The sequence below is a fragment of the Micropterus salmoides genome, unplaced genomic scaffold (genome assembly GCF_014851395.1).
Source record: "Micropterus salmoides isolate LMB-PRFRI ecotype aquatic unplaced genomic scaffold, ASM1485139v1 Ms_hic_scaffold_15, whole genome shotgun sequence".
NCBI lineage: Eukaryota > Metazoa > Chordata > Actinopteri > Centrarchiformes > Centrarchidae > Micropterus > Micropterus salmoides.
The window spans coordinates 13,610,331-13,630,517 of record NW_024040596.1 but is presented as its reverse complement, the minus strand read 5'-3'; the positions used below and the strand labels follow the sequence as shown (position 1 = coordinate 13,630,517).

At 38.9% G+C, this 20,187-nt stretch overlaps 1 protein-coding gene across 2 annotated transcripts; it reads left to right on the top strand.

Moving 5' to 3' along the window:
• Positions 1-1,762: 1,762 nt before the first annotated feature.
• LOC119904044 (RNA-binding motif, single-stranded-interacting protein 1) lies at positions 1,763-18,763 on the top strand. 2 transcript variants are annotated; one of them, XM_038720428.1, is made up of 14 exons: positions 1,763-2,082; positions 5,896-6,074; positions 7,927-7,985; positions 9,039-9,130; positions 12,376-12,533; positions 13,548-13,627; positions 14,210-14,325; positions 14,637-14,686; positions 14,769-14,856; positions 15,134-15,184; positions 15,815-15,925; positions 16,083-16,163; positions 16,274-16,352; positions 16,465-18,763. In XM_038720428.1, exons 1-13 carry the CDS (start codon positions 2,032-2,034, stop codon positions 16,343-16,345), a joined length of 1,188 nt encoding a protein of 395 aa, XP_038576356.1. In that variant the 5' UTR covers positions 1,763-2,031; the 3' UTR covers positions 16,346-16,352; positions 16,465-18,763. The 2 variants fall into 2 exon arrangements, with proteins under 2 accessions (XP_038576356.1, XP_038576355.1); XM_038720427.1 differs by having other exon boundaries at positions 16,274-18,763.
• The last annotated feature ends 1,424 nt before the right edge of the window (positions 18,764-20,187 follow it).

The window sequence follows — 20,187 nt, the reverse complement described above, 5'->3', positions numbered from 1 at the left end:
ACTGGTGACCTTTGCTTTCATTTAGGAATGACGTATCACAAATCACACCTATGTGTACACATTGTGCCAGTGCCTTAAATAAATGGCCACTGGAGTCATAGTGGGCTCTAGAGGATCATTTCAGTGAATACTAAACTTAAGACACCCAATTTTTTCATTTTAAAGCTAAGCAGAGCCATAATTAGAGGGTCTCTCACCTATGTGCTTTTTTCCAGATTACCACAGTGCACATGTGGGTCAGTGAGTTAGTGAAAGAGAATTTAGGTCATTAACCATGTAGATTATTTTTTTATTTGGATCGTATCTATCTTATTTGTTCAAGCTAACAGTGGTGACACAAAACAATTGCTATCAGCAACTGCTAACTAAAATCAGGAAGACCAGAGGATGTTTAGAAATGGTTTAGGGAGACTATAAAGGCTGAACAAGACCGCAGTTATAGCATGGTGCTTGTACCTTGGTGAAGGTCACCATTAATTCACATTTTCTGCCACCAGTGTTGGTTTTCCAATCAGCAGGTGACAGTGGTGGGTAGATTGCCTTTGATTTATAGCCCAGCCTGCCCTTCTTGTCTGCCCCCCCCCCCACACACACACACATACACACATACACACATGTGCACAAACACATACACACACCACATTAGGAGGGTACCTCACACAGTCCATAACAGATGTACAAAACCTAATCCTTAAAGGGCCAGATCACTGAAATAATGGAAAGCATATTTTCCCAATGTCCAATGCAGATAGTCTATTTATTTTTTTCAGATTTGCAATATCTACCAGATTTATTCTGGATAATCTGCAAAAATCACAGCTTTTAGAATTATATAGAACACTCATTGGTAAAAGCAAGAAAATACTATTTATTTATCTTTAGTGGAGCAGTTTCTAATTTCCCCTAGCAAGTGAAAATGCATTAATCTCCATTGTAATGAGGTAGTGGCAGAAGTTAAAGGGGAGGATAGCTTTAAGTAAGTTTAAAAAACGGCAAATGAAATCAAAAGTATCTGCATGAGTGCATACCATTCATTAAGTTGAGAAAAAATGTTGTTTTGTAATTTGGGTGGACTGATCCTTTGCTCTTATGGCAAACCATTTCACTAATCGTCGACATAATTTAGCAATTAGATTTTTTAAAAACGTCAAATTGATCAGAATGTTTTATGGCTGTTCTGTGTGACCTAATTTATAGTGTATTTTTATTACAGCGTCTCTTAGAATAGGCTATGTAAATCAGCGATCATTTTCAGGTTTCATTAAAACCACATCAATATAGCCTATATCATGGCCACCGGAGCTCGTATTGATGATCGGTAGACTACTGCTTAGATCCGATCTAAATGGACAGCCCTTAATAATGATCATTATGCCTAATCATAGAACTTGATTTTACTACTTTAGTTTATTTTTTATTCTCCGTAGGTTGTGCGAGTTTAACGCAGAAATACACTGAAACTTGTCAGAACATCACATACGCAACCGCACGGTGGAATGCTTGGTATGCTTCCTTTAATACATCAACAACATCAGAGGTGGACACGGTGTGTTTATGTCATGTCTTCAGGTAAGAAGATCAGTGTAGATAGTCATAAATGCTGGGGCGCATTTTGGTGGATAAGAAAAGATAAACTTCTAAATATTCATCAGAGCAAACAAAGGTAAATTGTTATGTATTTTGGTAACGCTGTTAAAAGGTCACCCCTACACCAGAGGGTGAAGTGGTTTCTCCCACCGTGGCAGCGTCTGTCCTGCGCAGCGCTGACTGCAAATCAATGAAGCCAGTCAAACAAACGGGGCTGGGCAATCGAAGTTGGGACAATTTACGGGGGTTTCTGTTGCCGGATAGTCGACGATAATAAGGACATGTATACATCTAATATGTATAGAATGCTATTTTTGTGTCCTTTATTGGAGTAAAGACGATATACACGTCAAAGTATTTTCTACTTATACGAGGAGTTTGATGTATTCCGCTCGTAAATTGTATCTTAACTGAAAAAAGCTACCCTCCCTATTCGAACTGAGGATGATTTTTGCTAATACTGGAAACCCACTAAGGACTCCGTATCGTAAACAGGTAAATACGTTAATATTTATCAAAGCCCAGCCTTAAGACATAATGTCCACAAAGATGACTTCATGGACGGTCTACTTGACAGCAGCTCACAGCCTAAATAAACTTGTAACTTACATAACGTTAGCCGACGGTCTAACAGAAAGAAAACTTTACTTTTGGATGTAAGTTACACTTACCTTATGGCATTTGAAATTGCAGTGTTGTGTGTGATAAAAGATTCCGATAGGCCACTTATGCACAATGGGAATACCTGCTGTTCGGCTATGGTCCAGGTCCGATACTGCTGGAGAGATACAGGCCTGTGACTTTAGTTGATGCTTTATGTAATGGTTAGCCATACTCCCCACATATAGCTAGTAGTAGCCTAACCTCTTCCAATTGCATCATTCGTTACATATTTTGGATTATAAATGAAGTGCGCATGAGCTGTCAATGAACATCATAAACTCAAACAAAGAGAACTTTGCATTTTCCATAGTATATATTCTTGTTTAGTTAGGACCAGTGAACAGTTAGGGTGGCTTCTTCTTTATTAGTCTCACTTTCAGTGATATAAGCCATAGGTTACCTAAAATACTATAATCCATACATCATATTTGTTTCTCTGTATTGCACAGAAGTCCACTAATGCATTCACTTTGTCCCAGTTACATTTAGATTTTGAAACTCCCTTTAGCCAAATAATTTGAATAAGCATATTTACTCTGTCATGCTCATGCTGTTATCCTGTGGCTAGAGCTCCATGGGCGAGGCCTGTTACTGGAAGCCCTGTGTATTTCCAGCTCGGATATGAAGGGCTCTGTTGGTCTGGAGCTGGCTGATAAGGCGCTGTCCTCTCCCCATCACAGTGTGTCTCACAATGTTGCATCTGAGTGGGCAGGCAAATGTATGAAAACAAAATTCCCTTTCAGTCCCACAGAAAAGGGAAGTTGCACTCACCTTAAGCCCAGATGAAAATGGAGCTCGGGGCGTTGTGGCAGGCATTCTCTTTAAAGACTGGCTTGTCTCGTGTGTTACTATATAACTATTACTTGAATATACGTAATGCTTGTCTTATTTTTTAGTCATTATTCGGGGTGTTATTTAACACATTTACAGCTCGCAAATGCATTTGTTACTGTGATGACAATGGCTGTCAAAGGTTTGTTAAATACAAATGCAATATGTTGTTAACTATGTGTAAACTATGTTCATATCTAACTCCATTGATTTCCCACATTTGGAAAAAAATGTGTCATTATAAAGATATTAGTATTTAAATGTAGAGCTGAATGATTTGATCTCCATAGCATCTGCCCAAAGTTCTTGCCTAAAACCTAACAACCCAACTCAAGTAAACAGTGAATAGCCTGAGCTTTACATTTTCTTAAGGGTATGTTTCATTATCCAGCATTTACCATTCAAGATCATTTGTGTCTTGTGTTTGGATGAAAACCCCTATGAAGATATAGAGATACACTTTCCATTTTAAAGAGGTGCAGTACCTTTAAGACTGAACTAGTAAGATGACACAGTACCTGCCACTATAACTTTGGCACAGCAGAGAGGAAGTTTTTCACATTTGGTGCCAAACTGAGTTTTATGTGTAACTTGGGAAGTACTTCCTGTTTCTTTGGTAATGCGTTTGCTGACGTCACAGTAGTCTAATCTTTGATCCCTGTTTCCTGGTAATAACAACAATCTGGAAAATTTAGGGCTAGTCATGAGAGCAACTGTGACGTATTTCACATTTGATATTGTTCAGTCTGTTGATGATTACTGTTGGGGGTTTCCAAGAATTGCCAAAGATTTCTTGACTAGTATACTCTTCTGTTCATGTAGCAACACTAGCAACATTATTTGCTGTCGTCTTTGAGGCAGCTACTAAAAAGAGAGGCCATACCAATAATAATAATTTTGTTTGCACCATACGCTGAAAGCACGTTCATAATTTTTACTTTGTGACACAGACCATGCTAAACAGAGCAGTTAACTGGCAGAAGGTGGAAGAAATTCAGACCTTTGCCACCAACAAATAGCAAATAGTAGGTCAAACCAATGTGAGGCAGTCAAACAGTCGGTCACAAGAGAAGATCCTCTTGGCTGACGGCCAGACTTGGGTTGCTCAATCCTGTCACCACTTCATGCTTGGGATTCCATCAGCTTCCTCTCAGCTTGGGGGGTTGGGGGTTGGAGGAAGGTAGTGGTTAGTCAGTCTCGGATAGTAAGGAAGAAGCCAAATCCCTGAAGGAGACAGCTCTCTCAGACTAGGACATCTGTATCTTGTAAACATCTTGTAAACAGAAAGCCCAAAGTTGCTCAATCACTCAAGGATTTTTGCTCGCCCCCCCTTTTGCTTGGACAGGCCCTCTGCAGCTATTATAAGCAGTACTAAGACTTAGAAAATGAACCAAAACTGAATAGCATCACATGTGAAAATCACAGTGCCAGATGTTTGACTGGGTAAATAACATGGTAGAGCAAAAAGGAGGGTACATTCTTAGCAGTCATTTATTTTCTTGACTAATAGGGAAAAGTAGATGATATACTTTATTAAAAAAAGTTTTAAGAAAAGATACACAGTCAAACCTGAAGTCGTTCAAACAGTTCTGAAAATACACAGTAACTAAAACTACTCATTAATGAGAGAGATGTGGTTAGGATTTGTGGTGTTACACCAGAAATTATTGTTGTTATTGACCTGCAAATAGTTTATTTGACACCCCAAGGCAGTGTGACATCACTGATGTCAGAACTACAGGCCCCTGTGGACCCTGATTGTGCTGACTGTGAAGGTGTGATGGAGATTGTCCAGCAGATATAGATGGATCACTGCTTTGCAACACATTAATCCTCACACTGGACAGAAACACACATGATACTAATGATGGAGTATCCAGACGGTTAATCTCTTCCCCCCCTGATGACTATGTGTGAGTTACTTGGTGAGGACAAACAGCACACAACAGACTGATTTGAAGAAATGTCAAGCAAAAAGGGTCAGTCATCATATTTCAATATAGCTCACTCACTCAAATATTAATTAGTGGTCGACGGATATAGGTTTTTCAGTGGCCGATGCTGATATTTAGAGAGCAGGGCGGTCGATATGCAGATATAAAAAAAAAAAAGCAAAGTCATATATAATTTCATCATTCCATTTAGAGCACAATCTAATATACATTGTTATCTTAGCAGGTATTTTATTAATTAATAAAGGTATTTTTTATTAATCAAGGAAATATAAAAATACATAGGGTTATGCTGTAGATTTTAAGACATGACTTGTGTTTAGGGGAGATTGGGGTGCAGTTTGCCAGTAATGATTTCAGATTAATTTGTCAGCCTTTGTGAGTGCAGGTTTCCAGTGTCGATTATCTCAAAAAGCCAAACATTGGACAACCGATATTAATTGGTCTATCACTAATATTAATATGAATATTTTGTAAGCAAATAAAAAAATACAATGAGGCCAAATAAATGCAGACATTTTGCAGCAAGTTGTTGTTCTGTCCTGACTTTGGATAAGGATGATTTGCACTTGAAAGGGTTCAGTTGAAATTACATTCTCCCTGACAATTATCACCTGACTGCGCAGTTCCCCTCAGCTCTAAGGGGTTCTAGTTTCTCTTAACATATTCATAGTCACACGGTAGAGAGTTAAACTCCTGAGCATAATATTAAATAAATGTTTTGGGAAAATATGGATTTGTTATCATTCACAATTTCACACATTACAATTATATGGGAGGGCCGTAAACAGTTTTATTTAATTACCACCCTGCCTGAACTTCAATTCAACCTAGTTCTTCTGTGTCTCCTTGCCTTTTCCAGCCGCCTGTTGGCCCATCGTCGCACCCCATGGCTCCACCCAGCCCTAGCACCAACAGCAGCACCAACAACAGCAGCAGCAGCAGCTGTGCAGGCTGGGATCAGCTCAGCAAAACAAACCTCTACATCCGAGGCCTGTCCCCTTCAACCACAGACCATGATCTGGTCAAGCTCTGTCAGCCGTGAGTACCACACTTCCTCTCATCATTATCTGCTATTGATCAGCCATTGATTTTTTGGCCTACTTAGTGTCTAGTTTAGATTTGCAGAGGCAGTCCCGTTTTCACATGCATTTATTAAAATACAAATTAGGTGTGAAAAAGTAAAAAGAAAGATGTAAATATGCCATGTACAACTGCACTTGTCTTTGTTGTAATTTGTTTTAGTAAATTTTATTCCTTTCTAATAAGCTGGCTTTCAATGACAAAGTAAGCTCTACAGGTCTCTTTAAACATCTTCCAGGAAAGGATTTAAGATTTAATCAGCTTTTTGTAAACAGATCAAGTAGTTTTTGACCATCCAGAGAGCGTGGTGAGACACGTATGGATTCCTATTTGTGTATTTGAGATTTTAACAAATGCAGCAGTATTGCAGTTTTACATTTGAATGTGACATGAAAAATGGTCTTGAAGACCACTCAAGGACAGAGCGTAGATGATGTGCTACTTGACAGCATGTGGGGCGCAGCAGCATATATCATGCGTGAGGATAAAGGAGAGATACTGTCAGTACCAGGCTCATCCACATTTCTCTTTGTGTGCTGAGTGCTTTATATTTACCAACCAGGGAGACCACCCTGGTGCCTCATTGATTTTATTTGTTTTTTTTCTGAGTCTCCATCTTCACAATGTGATACTGACTTTCCAACACAAAGCTGCCAATTCAGTCTTTGGCTTTTTAGAAATAGTTTATGTATTGAAATTCTCAGCGGTGACAAACATGTATTGAGGATTTAAGCGGGAGCAGTTTAGATTTTAGAGTTTTCAAGCTCCCTCTGCAACCTAAATGCAATGATTTAAATTTAAATTTGTACAGAAGTTGTACAGAAATGTGACCTAAAGGGCAGGATGTGCAGGAAGCAAAGGGGCTGTAGCAACACCTGATTTTAGATTAGAGTTCAGATGAAGGAAAGGGCATGAGTTCATGCCCTTTCGCCCAGTTTAGCAATTAGCCTAATCCCTGGCTAAAATATCCTCCTTGTTGACTGTAGGGTATGTTGTGGCTTGTATCACTGTCACTGTAAATTATATAAGCAAGTTTTAACATCATGCCTGAATGTGTCCACTGTTGTTGGCCAAGTAGAAAATACACACTAAAAGAAATGTATTTTAAAAGAAGCCTACTATACTACTAATGAATTATATAATGAATTATGAAATATATATATATATATATAGGTTCCTACATCGAAGCATTTTTTAAGAAATGGCTGTATAACATTGCATTCTTAGCACTTTCCTACATGCATACCATGCCTGTTGTGTTGAAACCATGGCAACGACATGCAAACAGGCCAGACTTCTGAATGTCACAATGTCCGTGTTTTGTGAGGCTGTGGTTTGCACATGCATATAAGTAAAAACAACAAAAAAAAGAAGTTGTATTCTGTGACAACAGTATGCAATACAAATATTATGAGGTGTATACAATTCACCATTGTTCTTAAATATAAAATGAAAACAATTATTATATGTTAGAACTTTATACATAGTTGTCTCCCATATTAAAAAAAAATAGGAGCTGTTGATTAAACCAAGTGACACGACATCCCCTAAGAGAGATTTTGGTGACCCTGTATAAAGTTTGATACAGTGGTTTAGTTTGGCTAAATACAAAGGGACTGTTTACCTTTACAGTTGTAATGTGGGGATTTTCAGCACCCAGTGGAAACCACTTCCTGTTTCTCATATTTTTACAGTGATGTCATAGGTTGTTACTCACCCCTCCCTCCCTGTGCGTTTAATAACTCGCTGTGTTTGGTACATAATCCAGCTAACAATGCCTTTTGCCTTTCTGCTCCTCCTCCTCCCCTAGGTATGGCAAAATTGTATCAACAAAGGCCATCATGGACAAGACTACCAACAAATGTAAAGGTGTGTGAAGTTGTTTTTCCTGTTTACAGCACCACCCTCTTTTATCTCTCCACTAATTAAGAATGTATCAAGAAATCTCATGAACTGCCCTACAGGATTTTCAACACCTCGCTGTAAGAGAGAGACTTCTGCGTGTCCCCAAAATTGGTAGACATCCAGTGTGTGAATTCTATCAAAACATCATGTCATTCAGCAGCTATGCAGCTGTGTCAGCTGATCTGGGCAAGTCAGGAAACAGACAGCCAGACTGCTTAAAGCTGCCTCCCAGCTCATGTTATTTTAAGCCTCAGCCCTTGTCTGTTGGTGTGTCACTGCTGTGGGTGGTTCCTGGGAAGAAGTGGCCGACTCCTCCCTTTTCTGCTGAGTGACAGTGTTGGTCTTAGTCCAGTTCTAGTAGTCTGCCTGTCTGACTAAAGAGGGACTTACTGATTCTCTCTGTTTCTGATGGGATTAAGGGAATGCTTTGTCATTCTCCTCTGGATTATACAGATGCCAGTTAATCGAAGGCTCTCAATGAAAGGGGACACTGTTAAAGACCTTGTAAAGCTTTGACTGAATTTTAGATAGAAGCCAGAGAAAGCTTTAGCAATAACCTTTTGTTCGACCTTGAGTATCACAAAATTCCCCCATTTCTCTGCTGAAAGAGCCCTGACATGTTCACTATGATTTAGCTTGAATAGGTTAAATATAGCTGCTGCCGTAGAGGTTAGGGACTATAGGTTCACCCTGTTTGTAGCCCCCAGGACAAAGCGCTGACCTGAGCCATGAATGTCACACTGGTATCTGCAACCTCAGCACTTTTCTACCTCTACTTCCACACGCACACATAAATACACACTGTAAACTAGACCTATATAATGCAGAAGTAAATACATACATGTTGTAAAATCACGGTGGAAGATTTTTTATGGGTTAAGAAAGTCTATTAATGTGCTTGACACGTTAATTTCTCTTTGCTGGGATGAGGATTTAACCTAGGCATGACACATAGCTGAGGCTTGTTTTTTAATATAGTCTGGGTGTTTCATCTTTATGTGCTGCTTGTCCCCTTAGGATATGGCTTTGTGGATTTTGACAGCCCAGCTGCAGCACAGAAAGCTGTGGCTGCCCTGAAGACCACTGGTGTCCAAGCTCAGATGGCAAAGGTGAGGCTTCATTACAGTCTAATCCTCATATCAGTCACCCAGTAACACTGTTTCTGTTCCATCTGGCTGCTCAGACAACTTAAACCTAATCTTTGTGGTATTAAATAGCAGTACTGGAACTGGAGCTGGACTGCAGGGTGTATGCTCCCCAACGCTCAGGATCAAATGTGACACCATGTGCTCTACGTTGTTGCAGTTTGCAAGTCTCAGTTTGCTTGTGTTTGCAGTATGCAGCTCTGTCCTTACATGCATTTCACTGTGGTCTGCACAAATAATTCGTCGAGATATGTTAATACAGCCTAATTATGTATTCTCCCAGATTTACTAGTCATACAAAAAGCTAATAGTAGACAGGATGTTGCGGTTTGTGTTCATTAAACTTGAATTTGAACTTGAGTTCACATTGTTAAGTTACTTCTTTCTATTACTACTTCTCTCCTGATGGCATTTAACTGTAGTATTCTAGTGAAACATTTGTTATATCAACAGCATCTGCACCTGCTGCATTCTGAGCTGGTGCTCCATCTTTCTTATTCTCTTGTCTCATCTTATTCCATTTCTTTTTCATTTTCTATAGTCTGTTTGACTCCAATTGTATAATTAATAGTATAGTTAATACTGTTTTAATACAGTGCACATTTGTGCTGCACCACTTTCTTTGTAAATCTGTCCCCAATGATTAAATGTGCATCATCAGCAAATGTTCTGATGTGTTCATATGGTTTATAATGTATATGTGTGTTTCCATGCAAGTGTTGCTTCCATATATATTATTGATCATTCCTAAAGGTATTCTGTCAGTGGTCAGCTCTCAGCCAGGCTTTAGAAGGGTTTCAGATGTGAGTGGCACCACAGGTTAGACTATAGGCTGTAGAGAATGGTGTTGTCGACAACGGGGTTACGTACCAGAGAAATACTCCTGCATGTGGACCTGTCTCTACAGTATGCCTGTCCAGGAGTGCGACTAGTCTTTCTGTTCCCTCCAAAGCACCATTACACATACATTTGTGATTTATTTTACTTAAACCTCAGTTTAAAACATTGTAAAACATTGCAAGAAACACATATAAACACATTTCTCTTCTTCACTGCACATGTTGGAGATATACTGGAGTGGACTGTCAAGTTAAATAAATAGTTTGAACAGTTGCTTTAATGGTGCCTAGTGTTGTGTGGACAGACAGTCATTCAAGATTTCAGTACGCTACAAATGCAGCTTTATTTGTTCACTGTATAAAACAGGAGATTTTCACATGAAGAGCTTAAAAGTAGAACTGTATTCCTTTAGGCATCTACACTCTCTGACATTATAAAAGGAAGTAAATAATTGTGTGTTGTTATGGTAACACGAACCAGTCGAGGGAAATTAGTTCCCATACAGCACCGAGCAAGAACCCTTGGCCTCATTTGCCTGTCTGGGGATCTGTGGAGCTTCTTGACATGCCTCTGTGCACTCATTTTACTTTTTTTTAATTAAAATAGAGCAGCTTGCAGGGGAATGCCAAAGTTTAATCTTTGTATTGTGGAACGCAAATGCCATTATAAAGTGTGAGCCTTTCACTTCAGCTTTATTCTCTCTATTGCTGAAGCTTGTTTCGGCTTAATGGACTCTCTGACAAAGGTCCCTTTTCCTGTTTTTATCTGCCCAGGCACCCTTCAATGGGCTTTCTCTCATTATTATTTCAAAGGCAGGTGGTGGGAAGTGGCCAGATAAGCGTTTCCCTTCTTTTTACCTTATGTTATTTCAATGAATGTCTTGTGATACTTGTGCTTCACTTTCTCTGTAAACATACAAGAGATTTGCCTTATGAACTTTTGTATAACAAGTTATTATTATAGGCAGAATTGTATATCATGGAATTCTTTAAGATGGATTTATCAAGCTGAGTGGACGAAATGTATAGAGGAACTACATTGTTTTATATTGTTTCTTGTGACCAGAAAGTACTATAGCACTATAAATGTGTTTGGGGGAAGCAAAAGAGCAGCACATGCCCAACCCTCATTACCACCATTGCAGTGGCCTTGAGGAACACACTTTATGTCCCAGTGGAGCTGCTCATTGGTCAACAGATAAGACTCAGGCTGAACTGGACACCTACCAGGTGTGAATGTGGAGTAGGTTGTTCCTAAAAACAAAACATAAACACAAACCTAATATACTCTGGTTAAGTAAAGGTTAAAAGTATATACATGTTGTATGTACATATTAGAAATTGCATTTTACATTCTATCCTATTTTCCAATTTGAATCATCTATATAACAACATTTTTACAGCATCTTATACTCCCTGTCTCTGTAGTAAGGCAAAGAGTAACACCCTTTCTTCAGCCACATCTCTCCTCCTCATCGTTTCATCCACAAGCATACGTCAGTCACAGTTAATGACTGATTGATGGGTGGTGCCCCGTTCAAAACCTCACTGCCTCATTGCCATATGTCTGTCCCTGCATTTCACTGACATACAGTTGTTTTTTTCTTTTAAATGTCTCCCAAGTGATGACAGAGACAATATTAAAACAGAGGAGCTTTTATGGTAGCCCAACTGCATCAATAAAACATGTGGTCATTCACCTCACCCTCAAACCCTCTTTGAATAAGTCATGTAGCACGATTTCTTCTGGAACAGAAGCTATGTGACAATAAAGACCAGTTCAAAATCCATCTTGCATAAAGTAATTAACTCAAAATTAATGAGCTTCTTAATTCAGTTGCCTTCCCAAACATTCATTCATTGTCCTCTTAATTCTGAAATGCAGATTTTACTGTCAGTGTATTACTTTTTGTAATCCAACCAGTCCCTGTAGCTGACTCTGAACAACAGAACGCTGATGAATATTAATGGTGAGAGGCCGCTCCCCAGGGTCTCATGGCTGTGTCTTATGTTTCTGCTGATGCTGTTAAAATACAGCAAGAAATCACCTGATGTGAGGCTTAAGCTGCTGTGGGCTGCATGCAGATCTCTATTTATCACTGCTCATAGTGACCCGTTACTACCTAAAAAGCAGAGATAAGCAAAGACTTGATAACCCCATTACTGAGGTCCATATTAGAAGTCTATTAAATGTGTAGCCATTTCTGGAGATACATTATATGGAATCACAAGGAAATGTCACCTTCCTTCCTCTCTTCCTCCCAAGGCCAGTATAATGTGATACTACAATGGAATGTTTTTGTGTTTTCCAGATTTTAGTGTAATTCCATTGCCTCTGGCATCTTCTTTCTCTTTTTTTTCACCATACAGCAACAAGAACAAGACCCAACAAACTTGTACATCTCCAACTTGCCTTTGTCTATGGATGAGCAGGAACTGGAGAACATGTTAAAGCACTTTGGCCAGGTCATATCCACACGCATCTTGAGGGACTCCTGTGGAGGCAGCAGAGGAGTGGGCTTTGCAAGGTCAGCTCCTTGTGTAATTTATTGTCAATGACTCATGGTCCTAAAACAATATTAGGAAACTTTTTTTTTTTTTCACTGGCTGTGGCTCAGGAGATAGAGCGAGTCTTCCACTAATCAGAAGGTTGGTGGTTCAATCCCCAGCTCTTCCAGTCTGCATGTCGAAGTGTCCTTGGCCAAGATGCTGAACCCCAAATCCCTCCTGATAGCTGTGCTATCAGTGTGTGTGTGAATGTTAGTAACCTTTAGAAGAGACCCCTTTACGGCAGTAAACAGGAATAGACCACTGTTCTACAAGCAGCAATATCCTCTTTACAACATTAGGCAACAATGTCTATAGGAAATGTATTTATTTTGAGATACAATAGCGCTAACGATACCAAAGGATTGAGATCCAGGCTAACAATGATACCAGCTACCAATGATAAAGCGATGTTTAAAAATTTAACACTCTTCAAATTGTTAAAAAGGATTTAAAACACACTGGGTTTTGCTCAATGCTCATCGTAACATCATCCAGTTCAATGAAGATGAGTTTCAGTTTCAGTCTAGAATGAATACTTAAAAACAAATGTTTTAGATAACAACAGAGAATGAGCAGTTTGTGTATGAACAAATGTAAACCCCTATTAAACATAGTTTCACTATGACTGGGTGATTTGTATTTATAGTGGTGTGTGCTTCTGCCAGTCAAACTCGCATAACCTGATGTTTGACTGAAATACCTAACAGGGCAGATCAGGGTCATGATTGACGAAACAAAAATATCATAATGCATCATAGGAATGTTTGTGTGTGTGGGTGTGCACTAATAGGCCTGTGTGGCCCAAATGGAGAGGAAGTTGATTCCATAACATCTGTACACTGTGGGCTTGCACTGTTTTTTATTGAACCACCACATCCACCCACCCAGAAAGGAAGCAGGTCAAGCAGTCTAGGCAGAAAGAACCTGCTCACCCTTGTTACTGCAGTTATCAGTGATGTAGTAATGCTTATGTGTGTCTTTTGTAACTTCAGGATGGAGTCGACTGAAAAATGTGATGCAGTCATTTCTCACTTCAATGGAAAGTTTATTAAGACACCTGCAGGTGTTCCAGGTAAGACATAGGGTATAATTATCTTATATATGCAGGCAAACACTGTAGGCATATAATGTAAAGTCATCTAGTTTAACTGCCACTTGAAAGAAAGTGTGAATGAAAATAACAGCATTTGTCTTGTAAAAACTGTAATGTGTACTGTACAATGTTAATGGGCGGTGGACAGGATGAAGTGGTCAGCCAATTGATTGATGCTTCCAACAGGAGTCAGTGAGTCTCCTGGTAAAGCACTCATATACACTCAGCCCTAAGTGGCAGAGCACAGACAAAGAAAACTGAGAGAGGGAGCTGCTCTGTGTGCCCTCCACTCCCTCTCTAAGCCTTTTAATTGGATTATTAGACTGAAATAGTCTCTGCTGGCCTTGCCTCCTTTAGGAAGGGGAGGGGATTACAGCTCCACAGCTGCCAAATTAGATGTCTGTGTTCCCAGGCTGGCCAGTAAATGAGCACACCCAGGCTTTAGGGAGTGAATGTATAGCAAGCAATGACAGACAGCACTGTGTGTGCGCGCGTGTGTGTGATAGTGTTTGTTTAAGACATACCTTTTGTTTTATTCACTCGCCACTTCTCTCTCTTTAGCACCACCTGAACCCTTGCTGTGCAAGTTTGCTGATGGTGGACAGAAAAAGAGACAAAGCCACAATAAATTTGCCCAGAATGGTCGGGGTTGGGCAAGGGACGGTGACTCCAGGCTGGTAAGTGGATGGAGTGAGAGGTCTTACCAATAAAGGTCAAAACAATAGGATGAATAAAAGTGATGAACAATAGAGAGTGTAACGAATATTACGACATGATGAAAGAGTCATCTAAAGGAAGGAAGAAATTATTTTTGTTGTGTTGTAATCCTGATTATGTTCTCCACTGCTTATTGTAAAGTCTTTTGTACTCAAGGGCACACTCTTTCAGGTTTGGGCACAATAGACACACAATAGACTGTTGTATGGTTATGTGTTGGTGTTGTGTGCTTCAGTTTAGTCGTCAAACTTGTACCATCCTTTGCCTACAGGCTGGAATGACACTCACATATGACCCCAGTGCAGCTGCTATGCAAAATGGGTAAGCCACAACAACATATCTATACATTGTACTTAACTTACTTTGTTATTTTTTTTAAATACACTTTATTTTCTGTCCACAGATTTTTTCCAGGAGCATACAGCATTTCAAACAGGATGATAGCTCAGGCTTCCGTGTCTCCTTACATGTCACCGGTTTCAACATACCAGGTTTTATTCCTTCTCTTCAATGATGATACTGTAATACAATGACAACACAACATTTCATTCATCAGTTTTACATGTAGTAACTTAGCATTTGTGGTTATAAACCATCACTATTGAGAAACCAAAACATTTTGGAGGTATGGCTTAAATGCAGTATGTGACAAAGGGCATTGTGGTCTTTCATGCTTGCTGCTGTGCCAATCGCATTAGCATGTGAACTCTGGAAATGGCAGCAGACAGTGTCAGTGTGTTTACAGAGTGTGTTTGTGTGATGTTCCAGGTGCAGAACCCATCCTGGGTGTCTCATCAACCCTACATCATGCAGCACCCGGTAAGAACAAAGTCTCATCATCCCAAGTGTTTCGTCCCTTTCTAGTTTTTTTTTTTTCTATTCCATCAAAACATTTCCCTCTGTGGTTGTAACAGAATCGAAACATATTTCTGTACACAATATGGGAGAGTAGTAGTTACACATAAGGTGACACTGATCCTTGAGGATTTATAGCACTAAAGTGTTTGTATAGGAATATAAAAACGACTGCTTTTCGGAGAGGCTATGCAAAACTGTGTATTCGATGACAGATGCCGAATATTTTTAACAGATGGGTTTGAATTGAGAGAGAAGAGTCCTTTCTTGCTTTGAAAATAAGCCAGCATAGATGAGAAAACACTGCTTGATGCATCAGGCCAAGATGCTTATAGACAACTTGCTCAACTTGTGACTATTCTCCTTCTGCTGCGGGCATTAGATGCGAAGTCTGAGATTTCTCAGTTTCTCTTTCCCTGAAATCCAAACCCACATAACTCATTTTGCATTCATGTTCTAGATATTCTGCATAATATTCTTAACAGTCTATTATCTTTATTTAATATATTTTTAGGGAGTATTTTAGTTTAGTGACTAATGCGTGTATGCTCCAGCTGTATACACTCCTCTCATCTGCTCACACTTATCTTCCAGGGTACAGTGATATCACCCTCTATGGACCCATCTATGTCACTACAGCCTACTTCAATGATGGCCCCACTTGCACAGCAGATGAGTCACCTCTCTCTGGGCAGTGCAGGGACGGTGAGAGAACTCTGCATGGGATCAGATATAATAAGATATAATAAGTTCACACATTATATTGATATGAGAATAAGGTGTTACCTCATTAAATTGTAAAATATATAGATTATGAACATGCACTATATATGACGCTTTTTCTCTCTCCTTCATTCTGCAGTTTATGGCCGCCAACACAGCTATGCAAGGAGCATATATCCCACAGTATGCACACGTGCAGACATCAGCTGTTCCTATAGAGGTACGTGCATTAACAGCACAGCAGCCTGATGTGTGTAAAACATTATCCTCATTTAAACAGCTCCCAATGGCAGTAGCAAAGAATAAGGGTTATTTTACTCTCTCTTCCAGGAAAATGGTGCACAATCACAAGTGGACTCATCTGGCAATCATTCCCCATATTCGTACCAACAAACCAAGTAGTGCTGAGGTAACATTTGGGCAACAGCTGAAACAATCATGTCTTGAAATGCAAATCTCTACACTGTTTTGTACAGGTTCTGCAAATGTTTAACTGAGACTATTTTTGGTATCATTTTCAGAGAGATTATCTGAGTTCACCAAATGATTCAAATTATATATAAAAAAATGTTTTGAAAAAGTTTTTATTTTCATACTAGAAAACGTTTATTTTTTACCAAGGATTGCCACAGGATACAAGGAAGAATCATGTGACTACATGTTCAAAATGCATGATCGTAAATATGTCTTTTGTTAATATTTCTAAATTTCTTTTTTGACATTTTGAAAATGATGTTTTTTGTGCTTGCTGTGTGAGTGTTGCTATGGTGAAGTGTTAAGTGTTGTTTTTGTGTAAAGTGATTTTCTTAGTACTTTGGATTGATCTTGCTATCTGATCAAAATTTGCCTTCGTAGTTTTGATACAGTAGCTGTACAGACCACCACAGAGAACGGCAATAAGCAAAACATGTTGAGAGTTATTGCCTTAGGAAATTAGCTATGTAGGAGATTTTTAATTGAAATCCATGTGGTATTGATTTTCCCCACCCAAAAAGTATAGAAAAATAGAAAAAAATCTTGTTCTGAATGAAATGATTCTGATGATTTTCTTGGATGTAATATTTATTTAGTAAAAAGACCTCACATGTTTCTGGATGTTGGGATGTGTTGGGTTTCTGCTAAAAGGTCAGCTTTTCAATCTTGCCTTTTTGATTACTTGGTGTTAGTAGAATAGCCGAAATTGAACTTGGTGGGGTGGGGGAATGGGAAAGGACAAATGAATTTTGTTTGTCTGTTGTGTTTTTTATCTTTTTGGTTGATGTTAATTGTTATTTTGATGGGGTGTGTCTTTTTCATTTTTTTCGAAAAACTCACAGCAAAACATAGACTTATGATTGTGTAAAAAGAAAAACTCATCAAAGCCTTCTAGTAGAACTTAGGCAAAACTTCAGCGATTTGTGGGGGGGGGACTATTGTGGGGGGATATCGTGAATATATGTACTTTATTGCACCTCGCTCTTCGATAGGAAACAAACAAATGGACACTTTCAATTGTAGTTTACTTCACCAAAGATTGTGAGCTAGTAGACTGAGGAAATAGCATCATTTGTCTCTTTAACAAGAACATAAATGACTCTGCAAACTAGATTGCAGTTTGGACAGTGTGCCTTTTTTGTACATTCTGTTTTTCATTGGTATTACTACAGCACGGACACACACAAGCATGAAGGAAGGCCTGGATCCAACAAGTGCCACAGATTAATTTCATACTTAGAAAAAAACAGAAAATGCTACATTATACTAAAGATTAAGTTAAAAAAGAAAAAAAACATTAAACTATGAAAGGACAGTGCTAAAATAGAAATCTGATATTACACAGCACTAAAAAAATAGGATTTTTCTATCATAGTGAATTAAAGCAGGCGTTTTGATTATGGTTCCCTCCAAATAAGCTTGTGATTCGACCTGGTGGTCAGTCAGACCAGTTATCTACCTCAGAGTTTTCTTTCTCCTCTGTACTAGGTCGGGTTAGCAGGTCCAGCCCGCCCTTCCAGACCAAATGCCACGCTCAGGAGCTGGCCACATATAGCTGTTTCCTTATAGGTTGTTTTGAATACTTTTTAATTCAAACCTAATTTTTAATGATGTATTATAGTCATTAGGAGGTGTGACAACATGTTACTATTCATGTTCACACATTCAGTTTTATCGTTTTAAAAGAGCTGCTGCTTTCACAGCAATAGATTCCAGAGGCTGATCTAAGATGTTAAAGACCAACAATGACAACAAAGTGTTGTGGTGTTCACTGGATCTGTGCTCCTTTAAACAAACATGTTTGTTGCTTTGTCTTGGGTCTGGACAAACTCACTGCAGCATTCCCTCTGTAGTTAACTAGGTTGTGCAACGATTATACTTGAGATTTCTGTGTAATGCCTGAGACTGAGAAATAAAGTCTTGTGAGGTTTATGCTGCTAGTGGGGTCTGAACCAAGTGCCATAGTATCTGGGTCAAGAGTTGCAGAGGTGCATCCATGAAAAATTGCTCATATAAGTAACCACCATGTTGACAGTCATTAAGTTATATGAAAAAGTTCTAATTTATGAAAAATTTTTATACAGATAGCTTGAGGAAATAAGGATTTTCATAGAGCTATATGAAAGTTTATTGTTGTTGTTGTTGTTTTTTTTTTTTTTTTACTTGTGCCACACAACTGCCAGTGGTAACTTGCATGTACAGTTTAAGGATTTTATTTCCTGTAATTTTGTTTTGTAGTGTATTTTAAAGCCAAAGACATTGTTTTTCTGTAGACTATTGCCTAAGGTTTTATTATTTTCATTTCTTGGACATTTTTGAATAAAATTTTCAAAAGTTTCAACTTTATTCTGCTGTAAGTCTCATCCTTGTTGGTGTGAAGAGCTACAGTTGCAGTTGTTTAGGAATGTCTCTTGGAGCCATTTCTAAACAACTGCAGATTCCAAGATCATCGGTTGATACAATTGTACATAAGTACAATTTATTGGGAGGTATAGCCACTTTGCCAAGGTGTGGAAGAAGACCCAAACTGTCACCCTCAGCTGAGAGGAAATTGGTTCGGATGGTCAGGAAAAACACAGGAACCACCAAGGCACAGACCACATTTTACATGGACTAAAAGGCTGCCATCCAACAATGAAGCCCCAGCTCCAAAATGGACACGTTCAAGCTCGTCTAAAGTCAGCAGCTGACTACATGAATAAAGGCAAAGCCTTCTGGAGGAAAGTTTTAGGGTCAGATTAGAATACGGTTGAGTTGTTTGTCCACATTGCCCAGATGTATGTTTGGAGGCGTAAAGGTGAGGCGTTCCCAATGCCATAAACACTGTTCCAACTGTTAAGCATGGTGGTGGTAGCATTATGCTCTGGGGCTGTTTTGCTGCTAGTGGAACTGGTGCATTGTACAAAGTGGATGAAATAATGAAGAAGGAGGACTACCTCATAATTATTCAACATAATCTCAAACCATCAGCCAGACAGTTGAAAGTAGGACACAACTGGGTGTCCCAACAGGAAAATAACCCCAAATACACTTCAAAGGTGGTTGTGGAATAGATAAAACAGGCTAACATTAAGTTTTTGGAATGGCCTTCCCAAAGTCCTGACCTCAACCCTATCGAAAAATTTGTGGACCATGCTTAAAAGTCGAGTCAGGGCCAGGAAACTAACAAATGTCATTGAACTCTACCAATTCTGCCAAGATGAGTGGTCAAATATCCAACTAGAATTCTGCCAGAAGCTGGTTGATAGCTATCAAAGGTGTCTGCTCATGGTGAAACTTGCTAAAGTACATTCACCTAAATATTAGGTGTGCTGTAAGTATATTTTTGACCCTGTGTGTATAATTTTGGCCCTGTGTTGATTGCACAAAACCCCAAATGAATTAAAACTTGTGAACCAAATTCTTTTTATTTTCTATATAGTTTTACAATCATTCTGCCCTAGAGAAAAGACCAGTTCAAAGAAATTATTGAAAACCCAATATTGTCATGATATTCATGTCCATGATGAGTGTTTGTAAACTTCTGACCTTAATAACCTGTTTTCCCTTTGAATTGAACTTTTTGCTAACCTTGTATTGCTTAATTCTTGAATTACGTGAACACAGCGTGTTGTGTATGTAGTCTAGCTAGCATAATAGTTGAACAATACATTTTTTTTTGGGAGCTTGGCTATGGCTTCAAGGGCTGAAATCCAAGCCCTGTCTCTCACTTTGTCTCTCACATTCAAATTTATGTTTAATAGAGAATCTGGCCTTATCAGAATTTGGAA